We start from the raw sequence: 15,109 nt of genomic DNA on the forward strand, positions 1-15,109 counted from the left end.
TCTTGAGGGAATATGCATTTTAATTAAAAGTAAATGTCATATAAAATCCAGAGCCCAAAATCTTTATCAATTGTATATATACTTGCAAAAGCCTAATTTTAGTTTTATCCATAGCCATACTTCTGACTTTCTAAAAGCTTTAAATGAGCTTTACCTACACACATAAACACACACACACACACACACACACACACAGACACATGAAGAAAAAAAGATAGTTTTATCAATCAAAGAATAGATTTAGACATCATTTCTAAACAAACACTGCGATTGACTTTCAATCACTATTGATTTATGTTCATATTTGCCTTGTGAGGACCTCAGGTAAAGCATCTGGTGTAAATACAGGGGTCACACAAGAACATCTGCTACTTTTTTTAAAATACTCCTTGATGTGACATCGGGTTTATCTTGTATTGACTCTTTAATGTGACACAGGAAAATTTCAAATGAGCTAAAGTTTTAAAAGAAATTACATGGGCAGAAATGGTTTTGGGAAGGATGTGGCTATGTTTGGAAATGGAGAAGAAATTAAAGTTAGAGAGAGGAGGGCCAAAGAGAAAAAAAAATAGGTAGATGATAATAAAAGTAGAATAAAATGTCTGAAGGATTAAGAATACTATTTAAATTACAAGAGAGGGGAGCCTAGGTTTAAGTTAAGCAGAAATCTGTTTACTTTAGTGAGTAGTCAAAAATATTAAGAAGTAGAGAAGGACTATGATGATCAATAATAGTGACATATTGAAAACAAATGGAAATTCAACAAATAAATTAATGAAGCAGGTCTAGAGATAGTCCCTAAAAGTCTTTAGAACAGAAGACAAGAAGTATAATATTATTGTAGCCATAAAATGAGAGAACAAATGAAAGAGTGATCTTCAAATGTCATAAAAATGTTATAAGCAGAAGGTGTGTTCTTGAGAATAAAATCTCAGCACTAAAAGAGCATGTATAATGAATTAAATATAGCAATAATCTAAAAACTATATGTCTGGAATAATGTTGATATAGAGCCACGCAGAAGAGAAAGCACTAAAAAAAAAGCAGAGTAAATTCTAGCATTTTAACACTTCTTAAGAAGAATAAAACTCTATGGAAAAATGAAGAAATCAAAAGAGTCAACGCGAAGTGAAATTTTAGCCATATATTATTAGGTAGGAATAAACCAAGGATATTATTTGGGGTGCACAAATGAATGCACATAACAAAAATATGATCCCAAGAGAATAAAGTGAAGGGCAAAAAGATGAGACACTATTTCGGTTTTTTGTTTTATATTCTAAATTAAAGATTCTTACAAATATTTACAGTATTTTATTTTATTATGTTTTTTTTCAATAATAGGTGATAGTCAATATTATTTTATATTAGTTTAAGGTGTAAAAACTAGTGGTCATTTTTATGTAATTTACAAAATGATTCACTCGATTAGTCTAGTAACCAAATTACACTATACGTAGTTATTAAAATATTATCCACTATATTCCCTATGCTGTACTGCCAATTTGTACTTTTTAATTCCTTCACCTTTTTCACCTAGTGTATTTTAAATGTTTTATTCTTAGGTATTAAAAGGTTAATTTGAGGCAATTATTTGCTGAATTTTAAATTGTGTTTCTTTGGGAGATATTCCAGACTTCCTTGTATTTTACTCAAAATAATCTTGATGATTATTTTACATTAAAAATTTATAACAGTTTTTATTATTTAACCATTCATCTAATTTTCCTTAAAATAATTCAGTTCAATAAGATAACTCTTTATAAAAATTCTTTATGTTTTGATGAAAAGAATATGTATACATACATTAATTCATATTATAGTAATTTAAAATGTGTTTGTAAGAAGAGTACTACTGCTATATTTGCATATTTTTATATAATTTAGAGAATCTTTCTTAAAATTAAATAATAAATTTATCTTTATCTTAGAAATCACACATTTCTGTAATTGTCAAAGGGGTTTATGGCATGATCTGACTATAGAAGGATCCAGATTGTAACATTACCCTAAGGTGACTAATGTTTTATTCAGTCATTACTCTAATACCTTATAGACCACCAATATTCCAATACTTTCTAAAGCTGCTTGTTTTGTCAAATGTTTGCCTTTTTACTATGTGATTTATTACCTTATTTTAACCACAGGCATTAGTTTACTGTCCCCCTTTATTTACTTTTTCAGGAAAGCAAGTATGTGTGCCTACTTTTATATTGCCACATCAGTTGTTTCAAATAATCCTTATGCCAGAATTTGTAACTTGCACTTCACAGCCATTTTATTTATTTACTGTAGTGGGGTAATAATTGTGTGAACATATAAAATGTGTGTACATTTTGAATTGATATTAAAAGTCAAACATGCTTTTAGTAACAAGATCTGGACTTTTATTCTAGTGACATGCATATACACTTTGAAGCAATGTCATTTCCATTTGACTGTAAAAGGTAAGAATAGTTTTTAACAATGGTTGCAAGATTCTAAAATATGCAGATAATTGCTGAACCTAATGGCTATAACATGGCAGATCATTTTGAACATTCTTCAGATTACTATTGATTTTAACTGGTTCAGAAGAAATTGCAAAATACACTTTGATTATTGGCTTTAGACTTTAGACTCCTATAAATCTAACTTCCAACTTATAACAGATGTTTTCATACTATAGTCAGAAAGAAATCAACTTAAGATATTTGCTGTATTTCTAATACCAAACAATTTATGTTAAGCCTAGTAAGTTATTATGTCTCACAAAAATACATATTAAATATCATTATTATGTGTTTATATTTGGTGATTATTCTTATGTGCAAATGTTAGCATGGAAAATTAACTATAAGAACATGAAATTTTGTTCTTGTTAATGTTTAAATAGGCAAGGAGATCATTACATTCATGTATTAATTATTCATGTCAGAATAAATAAGGTACATTTAATGTGAAAAATTCATCTAAATAAGAAAACAATATAAAGATTAAATAAATTTAATTTCTATAAAGCCTAAAGAAAATCTTTATAGATTTTATTTTGATTACTAATAATTTCTATAAGAGTATCTAGATCAATCAATTGTTTTATTGTAGTACCTTTGTCAGGGCTGCAATTCTCTGAGCCAATTCAGCCTCTACTTCAGGTAAGGTCTCAGCTTTTCTCATAGTCTGCTGCAACTTTTGTTCAGCCAGCTCAAGACGCTCTTGTAACTGTCTGTTCTTCTCTTCCATCTGAAATAGGGTTGGAAAAAGAGACACTTGAAGAGTCACAGTTAGAATAGCAAACATTGGTCACTAGGGGCTTTGGACTTCAGTCATCATTCTAGGCTTAAAATCAGCTACTATTACTATTATACTTATTGGGAAAAAAGATTATTGTCTTCATGTTTTTATATAACTTATCCATATTCCTTAATAAAATTAAGCACATTAAAAAAACAGAAAAGCTCACCAATGGCAGCAAAAAGAAAAGACAATACTAGTGGGTATAAACTTGGACAAATGGAATACAACTTGGTACTAAGACTTCAGATGTACCATGATAGCAAAATATTGAACATCATAGTAGTAGCTGGAGAGGGAGAGGTAATACAGCATAATGGTTAATACTGTAGGCTCTAGAAATGGGGTTGGCAAACTTTTTCTGTGAAGGGCCACATAGTAAATATTAGAGGCTTTGTGTATCATATAGTTTCTGTTTCAAAATTTGATCTCACCATTGTAGCAAAAATGCAATCATAGACAATGATTAAATAAATAGGTATGGCTATGTTTCAATAAAATTTTATTTACAAAACAGAACTATAGTTTGGGCATATGTGCCATAGTTTGCTTACTCCTGTTGTAGAGCAGAATAGAGTTAGATTTCCATTATAGACTGGCAATTACCAGATGTGTGACCTTGGGAAAGTGCTCATGTCTCTGAACCTTAGTGTCCTCACTATAACAAATGTGCTTACTTCATAGGTAGTGTTGAGATTTAAGTAGAGTAATATATGTAAACTATTTAGCCCAGTTTCTGGTTCATGCCTAGATCCAAAGTAAATATTAGTCATTTAGTCATTATTTTTATTATTATTAAGACAAATTTCTAAATTTCATGCTAAAAATCATGAATGTTTACTTCATTCTAAATTTTAAAGAACGATTGATTACCAAGAAATACTATATTTTATTTATTAAATGTTTTGTAAGAATGGTGAGAACACATACATGGACAAGAACAAAACCAAGATAAAGATACTGAACCTGCCGTAGGATGGCCTCTTTATTTGCTAACTCATTTTCTAGTTTGTCATTCATGTCATGTATGGAGGTAGATTCTCTCTGAGCACTGAGGTAACGCTTCTCAAGGGTTGTGATTCTTTCTTCCATATCTTCCTTCTGTGCCATGGCCTACAATTAAAAAAAATTTCAAATCAAATTCTCTGTTAATTTAATGTATTCTTTCATTATTTAAATATAATACTAAAATATAAAAACCATTGCTTTCTTTAAGTAAATATTAATTCTTTTCTTTTCATGGTAGTAATGCAAGATTTCATTGCATTTTCCAAATTTATCTGTCAGAATTCTCCTTACATCTTGGGTTAACCTTAAGCTTTCTTTCTTTGAGAATGCAATGTAGTACAGTTTGAAACTACCTACTGTAGAATTGGCATTCTTAGAAAAGACATGGCAGATAAATTGGCTCATTACATAGTAGAGATAAGTACAATTATGGGTAGAGTTGCAAACCATAAAATTAATGAAATGGTGGCTACAGATACAAATTGCAAAGCAATCTTTAAATATGGATAACAAATATTTTCAGTATTCTCATCTTCACATACAAGTAAGAGTAACTCAATGGTAAAAAGAGAAGGCAAAAAAAAGTAAATTTGAATCATATTCATAGATGAATTGATCAACTGACTTTGGAACTTAATCATTTCCCTTGTATTATATATATATTTTGATTAAAAAAGAACTCAGTGAACACATAACTCTAGGGAAAAATCAACTATTGGTGTAAATTCAGTAAAGTCATTGAATTAATAATATTTTAAATGATACATTTTAAATTATCTAATTCATAGATAATTTGGAGATGCTTTTATCTCCCTAACATCTTACATGAGAATTTACTAGTAGGTAGATAACATACCTTTTGAGATGATGTTGGGAAAAGATAGCTGCAGAAGTGAGAGTCATGGGCCTGGTGTGGTTTCCTGATAATGTGGGAAGCTACCTTGCTCAAGGATCATGAAATTGAGGGGATGGTGGTGGTTTCCATTTATTACTATTCATATTCCCTTGATCATTCATTTCTAATCAGTCCCTTTATTATTTCCTCCAGGATTCAGAACCAATTCTGTCATACCCACAGAACACATACATTTTCTTTCAATTTTCCAAAAAATAGAAGCCCTTAAATGGATAGTCCTTCAACTTCCTGATCTTCCCTCATGATCATGTGGAAATTTAATTGCATGTACACAAATCATTAACCTCTAGCTTTTAGTTTAGAACAGTTGTCCCACTTTCACTCAAGGTTTAATAATCATCTGTACTCTGGGTTTTATGTTTTTTCTTTTCTAAATCTTGATTATTCTTTTCTCTTAGATTTTCAAGATGATAGTAGAGGTAAATCCTATAACAACAGCTGAAACAATGCAACAGGCTTATAAAGAAGCTGGTACAGATCAGAGGTAGAGGGCAGAGGAAAAAGGGATGATTCAAAGAAAATAAAAACAAGAACAATAAATTATGTACTCGACTATTGATCATAATTGAATTGAAATTATGGAATTTTACCAAACTGTTAGAGTGGATGGGAAGATTTCCCATAGTTTTATAAATAAGTAAGCATATTAATATATCAGGTAATTAATAAAATCCTAGAAAAACAGAAAGGTGTACAATAAAAGGAAATACTATCATAGGAAACTCCTATTTGGGTCAGCTGTGGAAATTATTTATATAGTCATAAAAGTGGTAACAGTGAATGTGATTTTAAGATAATTATAGCAGAAGAATGGGTGAAAGAGATGTAAGGGAGAGAATAAGAGAGCTAAAATCCCGATAGTATATAACAAAAAGACATAGATTAAGTTTAAATAAGAGAGAAAATACAAGTAATGGCTAAAAGGATTGAAATTAAGAATCTCAAGGAATGAGATGGAGGTGGGCGGAGGCTTGGGGTGTGTGTGTGTCTGTGTGTGTGTGTGTGTGTGTATTTAGATTTGTATTTAGATGTGTATTTAGATATTACTTGACTTTGTAAAAGTATGTATATATAAAATATTAAAATTAAATAAAAATTAATATATCTACCATGAAACTTATGATGTTGTCCTTAGTCCCTTGCCTACCCACAAATCAGCTCTTCTTCTTGTATTATTTGACTAGAGTATGACACCACTCTCCACAGAATTTAGGATCATTCTTGAAAACTCCTTCACCCTAACTCTCACTTTATAGCCAAACCTGTCATCTTGCTGTTGGTCTTTTTTTCCTGTTTGCTTATTCTACACCTCGCTGACCAAGACGCAATTCTAAAGGTTAGTCTGATTTTATTGCTTCTTGGCTTAAATACTTTTATATGTTCAACACTATCTTCAATGTAAAATTGGAGCTATGAAGTCTAGAAAACAAGTGGCTTCATGACCTGACACTTTTCTCTCTATGGACTGGGATGGATGGTGACCTTCTCCCTTCTGCCCAAATTAATGTCTACCCAGGACCTGTGAATTTATCCTTATTTGCAAATAAGGTTTTGCAAATGTAATCAAGTCAAGATGTGAGGTCATACAGGATTAGGGTGGGCCTTGAATCCAATAACTGATATTCTTATAAGGAGAAGGAGATCTGGGGATACAGAGACACAGAGAAAAAAGGGTAATGTGATGAGGGAGGCAGAGACTGTAGTTATACTGATAACAGCTAAGAACACCAAGGAGTCCTAGCAACTGGCAGAAGCTAGAACAGACAAAAAAGGATTCTTCACCAGAGGCCTCAGAGGGAATATGGCCTTGACTCCTTGATTTTAGACTTAAAATCTCCAAAACTATGAGAATAAATTACTGTTGTTTTAAGCCACCCAGTTTATGGTAATTTATTATAACAGTCTCAGGAAACTAATATACTCTGTGACTTCATTTCTACCTGAAATGCATTTTGTTGCCTTCTTTGTTTAGTTCAATCCTGTTGACCTTTAAGACCTAATTAAAGGCTACTTGCTTAATTACATTAATATTAAGTTCAAATTATTAAATTCAATTAATCTATCGATTTGGCCAAAAAAAAAAAAAATCTTGACTAATTTTTCCAATATTACATACACACCCCTAGATTTTAGTCATCCCAAACAGCTACTATTTAAAAAGCTTTTATTTTAAATTTTGACTTTTTCTATTTTATATATATTTTTTAGTTTAATGAGGGCAGAGTTTTTATCCTAGAGGATCCCATCGGAGTGCTTACAATTGTTAATATTGCACTCTGTTAATTTTATTTTCATACAGAACCCTGAAAATATTATGCCAATTTTGTAGTTCAAAGAGAAAATTCTTAATCTAGCCTAAATATTTAAACTTCTTACTAAATTTTAATAGCAATAAATTCAGTAGAATGCAGACACATGTTTCTTCAGAACATAAATAATGGAGTACTGCATACCTGCTCCAAATCCAAGTTTTCAATGCATATTAACTCTGTTGTAATGTCAATGTTGCAATGTTGCTTAACTTTTCTACATCTCATCAATTTTTTTTTGTTTGGGATATTGATATCTACCACATATCATTGTTGTGGTATAATGTTTATTGTGGTGTTTCAGTGATTTGTGTGATGTCTCATGTAGAAGGCACACACAATAAATAATAACTACTTTTTATTATTAATTAGTATTATATATAAAATTAGCTGACCTGACTCTAGCATACATTAAATGCAAGAGTCATTGTATGTGACTTTGGTATTACATTTTTGATTCAGTGATTCACGTGGGAGATTCAATTTTTAACTGCAGGCTGTGTTACCAAAAATAAATTTTGAATTCACAAGTCGGAAAAATATCTTTTCCCTGTATGTCACTTGGAAATTCTAAAAAAAGAACCTTTTTCTAGTCTCTGAAAACTGCTGTCTAAAAAGAAGAGAAAAATAGAGGAAAAATTTAATTATCTCTTGACCTAAAGCTTATGTGTAAACTAGACTTTATTATATCAAATAAATATAACTCTATAAATCTAGTAAAGTAAAATATATAACTTCACATTTCAGATAATAAAAGAACAAAATTAATTTAATCACTTAGCAAACTTTTAAGAGATTTTAATAGAAATTTGGAAAGGTAAGCTGGTTTTATTCATGAAACAAAAATGCTTTAATATTTCACAGAAAATTTTAATTCTTTGCATATCTCTATATTTAATGAGATATATTCCACATCTGCTTAGTAGCCTTCTTTTCTAAAAAGTGGAGAGCTAAATCTCTGTGTGAGATTGGCTATGTTTACTTTTTTTACTTTTTTTTTTTCTTTTGAAAACTAAGATTTTAACTGATAACTTAGCATGTTAGTAGTTTCTGAATTTGTTCTGAACATTTCCTTTTCAAGTATTGCAGGAAAAATAAGTTTTAGCTGAACTTCAAGGCTGCAGTTTTGGATCAAACACTTAAAAACATCCAATAATGGCTGTCCTTAAAAACTTTCTAACATTAAGGACTAAGCTTTTCTGTGTTTTCTTATATGTATACTGTACCTAGCTTTAATCCAGCCTTCTACCCTAATAGGTCACAATCAATTTAAAGAGCAATTAAGACAAAAATATAAATGAAATTAATTTTGGATAGATTTATTTCTTGATAAAGAATAATTATGAAAATATATTTGGAACAATTAATGAAACATACTTATATGATTCATTTTAGACATATTAGACTGTTGTCACATGCAAAGCAAAATACATTTTATCTTTTAATTATATGGTTAACTTTTCCTATCTTCTAATTTTTAAAAATTAATTCAATAAATATATATTGCTTACTCAATATATAAATCATACTGTGCTAGCAATGATACAGTGATAGCAAGAAGAATCACCTTATTTTTTTCTACTAAAATACTTGCAATCAGGTAGACTTTGTGTGACCACAGCCCCAAAATACAATATTATTCAGGAAAATAAAAACAAATTCTGAGGCTTCGAGTGTAAGTGATGCTTTTTTTAAGTACATGATTTTTATATCTTCTTGTTTGTTGGAAAAAATAATCAAAACTGAATTATTTACTGGAAAGTTATATTGCAGCTGCATTTTTTTATGATAGTTTCTATCATTGAATAAATGATTATATCACACTGATTTTGGAAGCTGTTCATAGTGGAAGAAGCACTAGTTTTGAAACCAGGCTGCTCTTGCATTTTCCTGGTCCTGGGGGATGAGGGAATAGGGAGGGCAATGCATAAGCCTTTGGCAAGTCACTTAACCTCACTAAACCTTAGATTCCTCACCTGAGAAAAATGGAGATAATGACAAGTACCTTCTCTATAGAACAGTTGTGAAGAATTAGAGAAATGAATTTGTAGTGCATCTAGAACAGTTTTCATGGTTGGTCATCAAGAAATTCCTAGCAGCAAAGTGACTATAATCAAAACAGCATGGTATTGGCAGAAAAACAGACATATAGACCAATGAAACAATTGAGAGCTCAGAATTAAACTCTCATATACATGAACAAATAATTTTTGACAGTGGAGCCAAAAACATACAATGGAGAAAGTAATGATTCTTCAATAAATGGTGCTGGGAAAACTGGAAAGCCACATGCAAAAGAATGAAACTAGACTGCTATCTATCACCGTACACCAAAGTAACTCAAAATGGATCTAAGACCTAAATATAAGACCTGAAATAATAAATCGCATAGAAGAAAACACAGATATTAAACTTGTGGACGTTGGAATTAGAGAGGATTTTATGAATTTGACCTCAAAGTCAAGGGAAGTAAAAGTAAAACTAAAGGAATGAAACTACATCAAAGTAAAAAGCTTCTGCACAGCAAAAGAAACCATCAGCAAGACAAAAAGGCAGCCATCTGAAGGAGAGAAGGTATTTACAAACAATGCCTTTGATAAGGGGCTAATATAATATGTAAAAAACTCATAAACTCAACAACAAAAAAATAATACAATTAAAAAATGGGCAGAGGACCTGAACAGACACTTCTCCCAAGAAGACATACAAATGGCCAATAGACATATGAAAAGATGCTCAACTTCACTAGCTATAAGGAAAATGCAAATCAAAACCACAGTGAGACCTATCACCTCATACCTGTCGGTTATCATCAACAAGACAAGTAATAACAAGTGTTGGAGAGGTTGTGGGGAAAAAGGAACCCTCATGCACTGCTGGTGGTGATGTAAATGCGTACAGCCTTTATGGAAAGCAGTACAGAGTTTCCTCAAAAAATTGAGAATAGAATTACCATATTACCCAAAAATTCTTCTGGGTATCTACCCCCTAAAATTGAATACATATATGTACCCCGATGTTCACTGCAGCATTATTCATCATGGTCAAGACATGAGAACAACTGAAGTGCCCTTCAATAGATGACTGGATAAAGATGTAGTACATATATGCAATGTAATATTACTCAGACATAGGAAAAGATGAAATACTGCCATTTGTGACAACATAGATGGATCTTAAGATTATTATGCCAAGTGAACTATATGATTTCACTCATATGTGGGATATAAAACTGAAAGCAACAAAACAAACAAGACAAACAAACAGAGACTCAAGGACACAGACAACAATTTAGTGGCTATCGGGGAAGAGGATGGGGTAGATAAGAGTAAAAGTAGTCAAATATATGGTAACAGAAGGAAATTTGACTTTGGGTGATGAACACACAGTGCAATATACATATGACATATTGAATTGTATACTTGAAACCTATATAATTTTATTAACAAATGTCACTCTAATAAATTTAATTAAAAACAAAAACAAAAACAAAAACAAACAAAAACAAAACTCCCTAGCAGTAAATCAGGGGCCTATAGCCTATGACCTGAATCTTTTTGAAAATATTTTATTTGGCCTTCACAGTGTTTGTAATACACACACACACACACACACACACACACACGTGCGCGCACACACGCACGCACACACACGATGCCTCCAGAAAGGCAGGCAGAGTATAGGCTCCTTACCCAGGTCTCATTTTCTACCTCTTCCTACAGTCCTGCACCTGGCTTTTCACAGATTTATATTGCCGGCCTAGCTCTGAAAGTATTGGTGTTTGCAACCTGCCTTCAAAAGCGAATGATGAAAGATATCCCTTTCTCATGATACTTCTCTAAAATACAACTACATAGACATTATAGAGCTGATTAGAAAAGTCATAAAGAATTCATGTGAGGGAAGACTACCTAACTCATTAGAAGGATTTTCAATTAAAAAAAAAAATCTGGTGTCAGATGAAAGACAGTTTTCATTTGATGTGGCTTTTTGTCACCTAAAACCAAAAACTATTTGATCAAGAGGTTATTTTTACATAGGCAATAAGAAATGGAGAGTTAGAGATATAGGGCTCTACCTGTAATACTTGATTAAATAAGCATGATTAGAATAGGTGAGTGTTAAATGAAAGGAAAACAGTTAAATCTCTAGGACTAAGAGAATGAAGAAATACAGAATGAGCAAAAACTCAAGAAATGGCCCTGGTGGTTTACCAGCCAGAAATGTTAGTATTCCTTAAGAGTGATATAGAAGAAAGGTTAAACTTCATCTGCTTTATAAATTCTCTTACTTTGAGTGTGAGGAAGAGATATATCTATGAACTATTAACTCATATAAAGGTGTAGACAGCACAGTATTATTCATTATCTGTGCAGTGGTAGAGCAGTCTACCACTTCATGGATCATGTATCTTTTTCTGAGAGAGTAGACATTGTTTTAGTACATATTTTAACTCATCCATGCCTTTTGATGTTTACATCAAACATCCATAAATATATATTGTCTCAGCAAAGATTTTTTGAGTGTCTATCACATGCTCAATAGTTATATAGATGATTTGAATGGAGCAGTGAACAAAATAAGACAAAACAAAAAATTCCAACCTTTATGAATCTTTATGTACAGTTAGAGTGGGAAGCATAAGATAAACAAGTAAATCACGAAAGTACATACTGTATCGGGTGGCAGTAAATGCTGTGAGATTACAAAATAAGAGAACAAGGAGAGTGTATATGTGTAAAAGGCACGGTTAGGGAACACCACTGAAAAAAAAATGTTTCAGCAAAAGACAGAGGTAAAAGAAAATGCAACAGAATAGGCCTGGCTTGTTTAAGAGGTCACCTTAACTGAAGAGAGAAGGCTAAAATGAAAGACTAGGAGATGAGTTCCAAGACGTTGGTAGAGTGGTATTGCAGATTATGTATAAACATGGCTTGTAGGCTACTGCAAGGGCTTGGATTTTAATGTAAATAGGATAGGTAGCCATTGAAAAGTTTTAAGCAGAAAAGTGACTTAAGCCAACTCGCATTGTAACAGATTACTCAGGCTGCTGTATTGAGTAGAAACTATTATAATAATCCATTGAGAGACGATGGTTGTGTGGAATAAGGGCCATGGAAATTGTAAGAAGAGGTTACATTATGGAGATATTTTGAAGTTGGAAGTGATAGGATTTACAACCAAATCAAATGCAATGTGTGGATGTGTGGAGTGAAAGAAGTACCAAAGACAGCTCTAAGGTTTGTTTGTTTGTTTGTTTACTTTTGGTCTGAGAAACAATAATGAAGTTGCCATCAGTTGCACTTGAGATTCGTAAAACTGAAAGTAAGTCTGGCTTCTTGCAGGAAAAGTCTTGAGGATGCTAATTTTGAAATACCCCAAGGTTGGAAAGGAGAAGTAGAGCCAATAAGGGAGCCTGAAATGGGAGTAGCAAGTAAAGACAGAGGAAATCAGGAGAGTGTAGTCTGCTATTAGCTTAGTGGAAAAAGTATTCCAGGGAGTGGTAACTGGATCATGTACTTCAAAGAACTTAGAAGTGAACTCTAGCTTTTGCAACATGGAGGTCAATAACAGCTCGGATAAAAACAGTTTTAATGGGACAGTGGACAAAATGTATGGTGAAATGGGCTTGAGAGAAAATGGAAAGAAAAAAAAACTGGATACAAAGAGTATAGTCAACTCCAATAACAACTAGTTAATTATTTACAAAGTATATAAAAAGAATAAAATATATGACTTAAAGAAATATGCAAAAATGGAAACAGTAAAAAGTCATAAAATAAAAATTCCACAAATTTAGATACTTTTCAATTAAATAGAGAAGGCGGAAAAATTCTGAATTTTCACCTTAACTGGAAGATAACTTGATTGGCACTGTTTCAAATTAAAGATCTTGTTGTCTTTTGTAGTAACTATCAAGTATTCTTTTTAAAAAATAGATTAAGTGATATTAAGTCTAGCAAGAACTGAATATCTAGAAAAAGGAAGGTTCTCACATTCAATATATACATTCACATTCATCGACACAAAACTAAAAGAGAAAATAAATTTAAGTAATGTCTTTGAGTACTTCCACATGTTAAAAGTATAGCAATTCATTATTATATTCACATCCAGTGTTGTTAAAATTAACAGCTCAAAAAATTAAATTAAAAAAAAACTGTAGAAATGTTTTATTATATCTGAGACTTGATATCAAATTTTCTTTCCATAGATAAAGGGTTGATGAAATAAACAATTTTTGCCTTGGTGAACAAGTTTCATAACTAATATAATGCATCCCAAATTATGGTATTTTGAGACTAAAAGAGTATTACCATGAGAGAGAATTATGGGAAAACATCTCTGAAGCAGCATTCAGGAAGCAAAGACCGAAAGTGTTATGAATCACTTACCTCCCTAATGTCCCTTTGATATTTAGTGTTCATTTCTTCTGTTTTAATGAGATCCTTTCTTGCTGTCTCTGCTTCTTGTTCTACCTCTCCCACTCGGGAAGAAAGGGCTGCTAAACGTTCTTTCATTTGGGCCATTTCATAGTTTTGCTTTTCAAGCAATTCTTGTAGTTCGACTATTTGACTAGTTTCATCTGTTGAGTCTATAGAACCATTGGATAAACGCTGCAAGAGAAGAAAAGGAAATGACATTTAGGATTTTCTTCATCTTTTATTTAAAATTCACAAACTTAAACAAATGAAACTGATACAGTTTTCATGCTAAGAAATAAGAACATTAAGAGAGCTAATTTCAGAGGAAAACTAAGTTTCTGAGAGAAACTTAATTGACATTAGAATATAAGGTAGATCTGTAATTTTCAAACATGTAAACAAATGCATTTGAACTGAAAGCAACTATCTATATTATACATAGTTTATACATACATAATATATATTATACATAGCTTCACCCAAAATACCCATGTATACTAAACATTTAATATATGGCGGTTATTATATTATCATTTATATAGAAAATTTATTATAAAAATTTATTATATAGCACAGTAAATTATTAAGTAATAAGTAAAGACACAGAAACTATGTGATGGGTTCTATTTTTATTCAAGAACCTATGTGCATCTGCAAGTTTTATTTTCAATAACATTCAGAAAAATAACTGATACACTGGTTTTCTTTTAAAAAAGATTATTCCCGCTGTGAATGTGATCTAGCTGAAACAAAGGTATAGCATTGAAAAGTCTTGATTTCTGTATTGCTATCAACATAAAAGTCATGAGTGCACACAAGCCTCAGGAAGGAAGCCAAAAGGAATTAAATACTTTGAGATTGATTTTTCTCCTTTCTGAAGGAACTGCCTAAAGCCAGGGTATCCCATGTCTTCAAAAGTAGGCCCTACAGTCTAGCTGCACTAGAGAAGTTTTGTGGTGAAGACGATACAACAAGTAGAGAGAAGTAAGTCCTAAGAGAAAAAGAAAACTAAGTTGAGATAGGAAAACGAGAAAAAGCAAAAAAAAAAAAAAAGAAGAAAAAAATACAGTCAATTCTGCTATAATGCTTATTTGGAAAACATGAATTTGTTCTAACACAACAGATATATTAAGAAACAATTTGGGATTTTTGGTCAAGATGGCCGAGTAGGTAAACAC

At 31.6% G+C, this 15,109-nt stretch overlaps 1 protein-coding gene across 5 annotated transcripts in view; it reads right to left on the minus strand.

Moving 5' to 3' along the window:
* PPFIA2 (PPFI scaffold protein A2) overlaps positions 1-15,109 on the minus strand; it is a 418,570-nt gene that overhangs the window by 98,342 nt on the left and 305,119 nt on the right. For all 5 annotated transcript variants that reach the window (XM_039838929.1, XM_039838927.1, XM_039838928.1 and 2 more), the window contains exons 7-9: positions 13,902-14,123; positions 4,240-4,386; positions 3,088-3,222 (exon numbers count right to left, since the gene is read on the minus strand). In XM_039838929.1, coding sequence (XP_039694863.1) covers positions 3,088-3,222; positions 4,240-4,386; positions 13,902-14,123 — 504 coding nt within the window. The remainder of the gene's footprint in view (positions 1-3,087; positions 3,223-4,239; positions 4,387-13,901; positions 14,124-15,109) is intronic.

The sequence above is a fragment of the Pteropus medius genome, unplaced genomic scaffold (assembly GCF_902729225.1).
Source record: "Pteropus medius unplaced genomic scaffold, Ma_sr-lr_union100, whole genome shotgun sequence".
Classification (NCBI taxonomy): Eukaryota; Metazoa; Chordata; class Mammalia; order Chiroptera; family Pteropodidae; genus Pteropus; species Pteropus medius.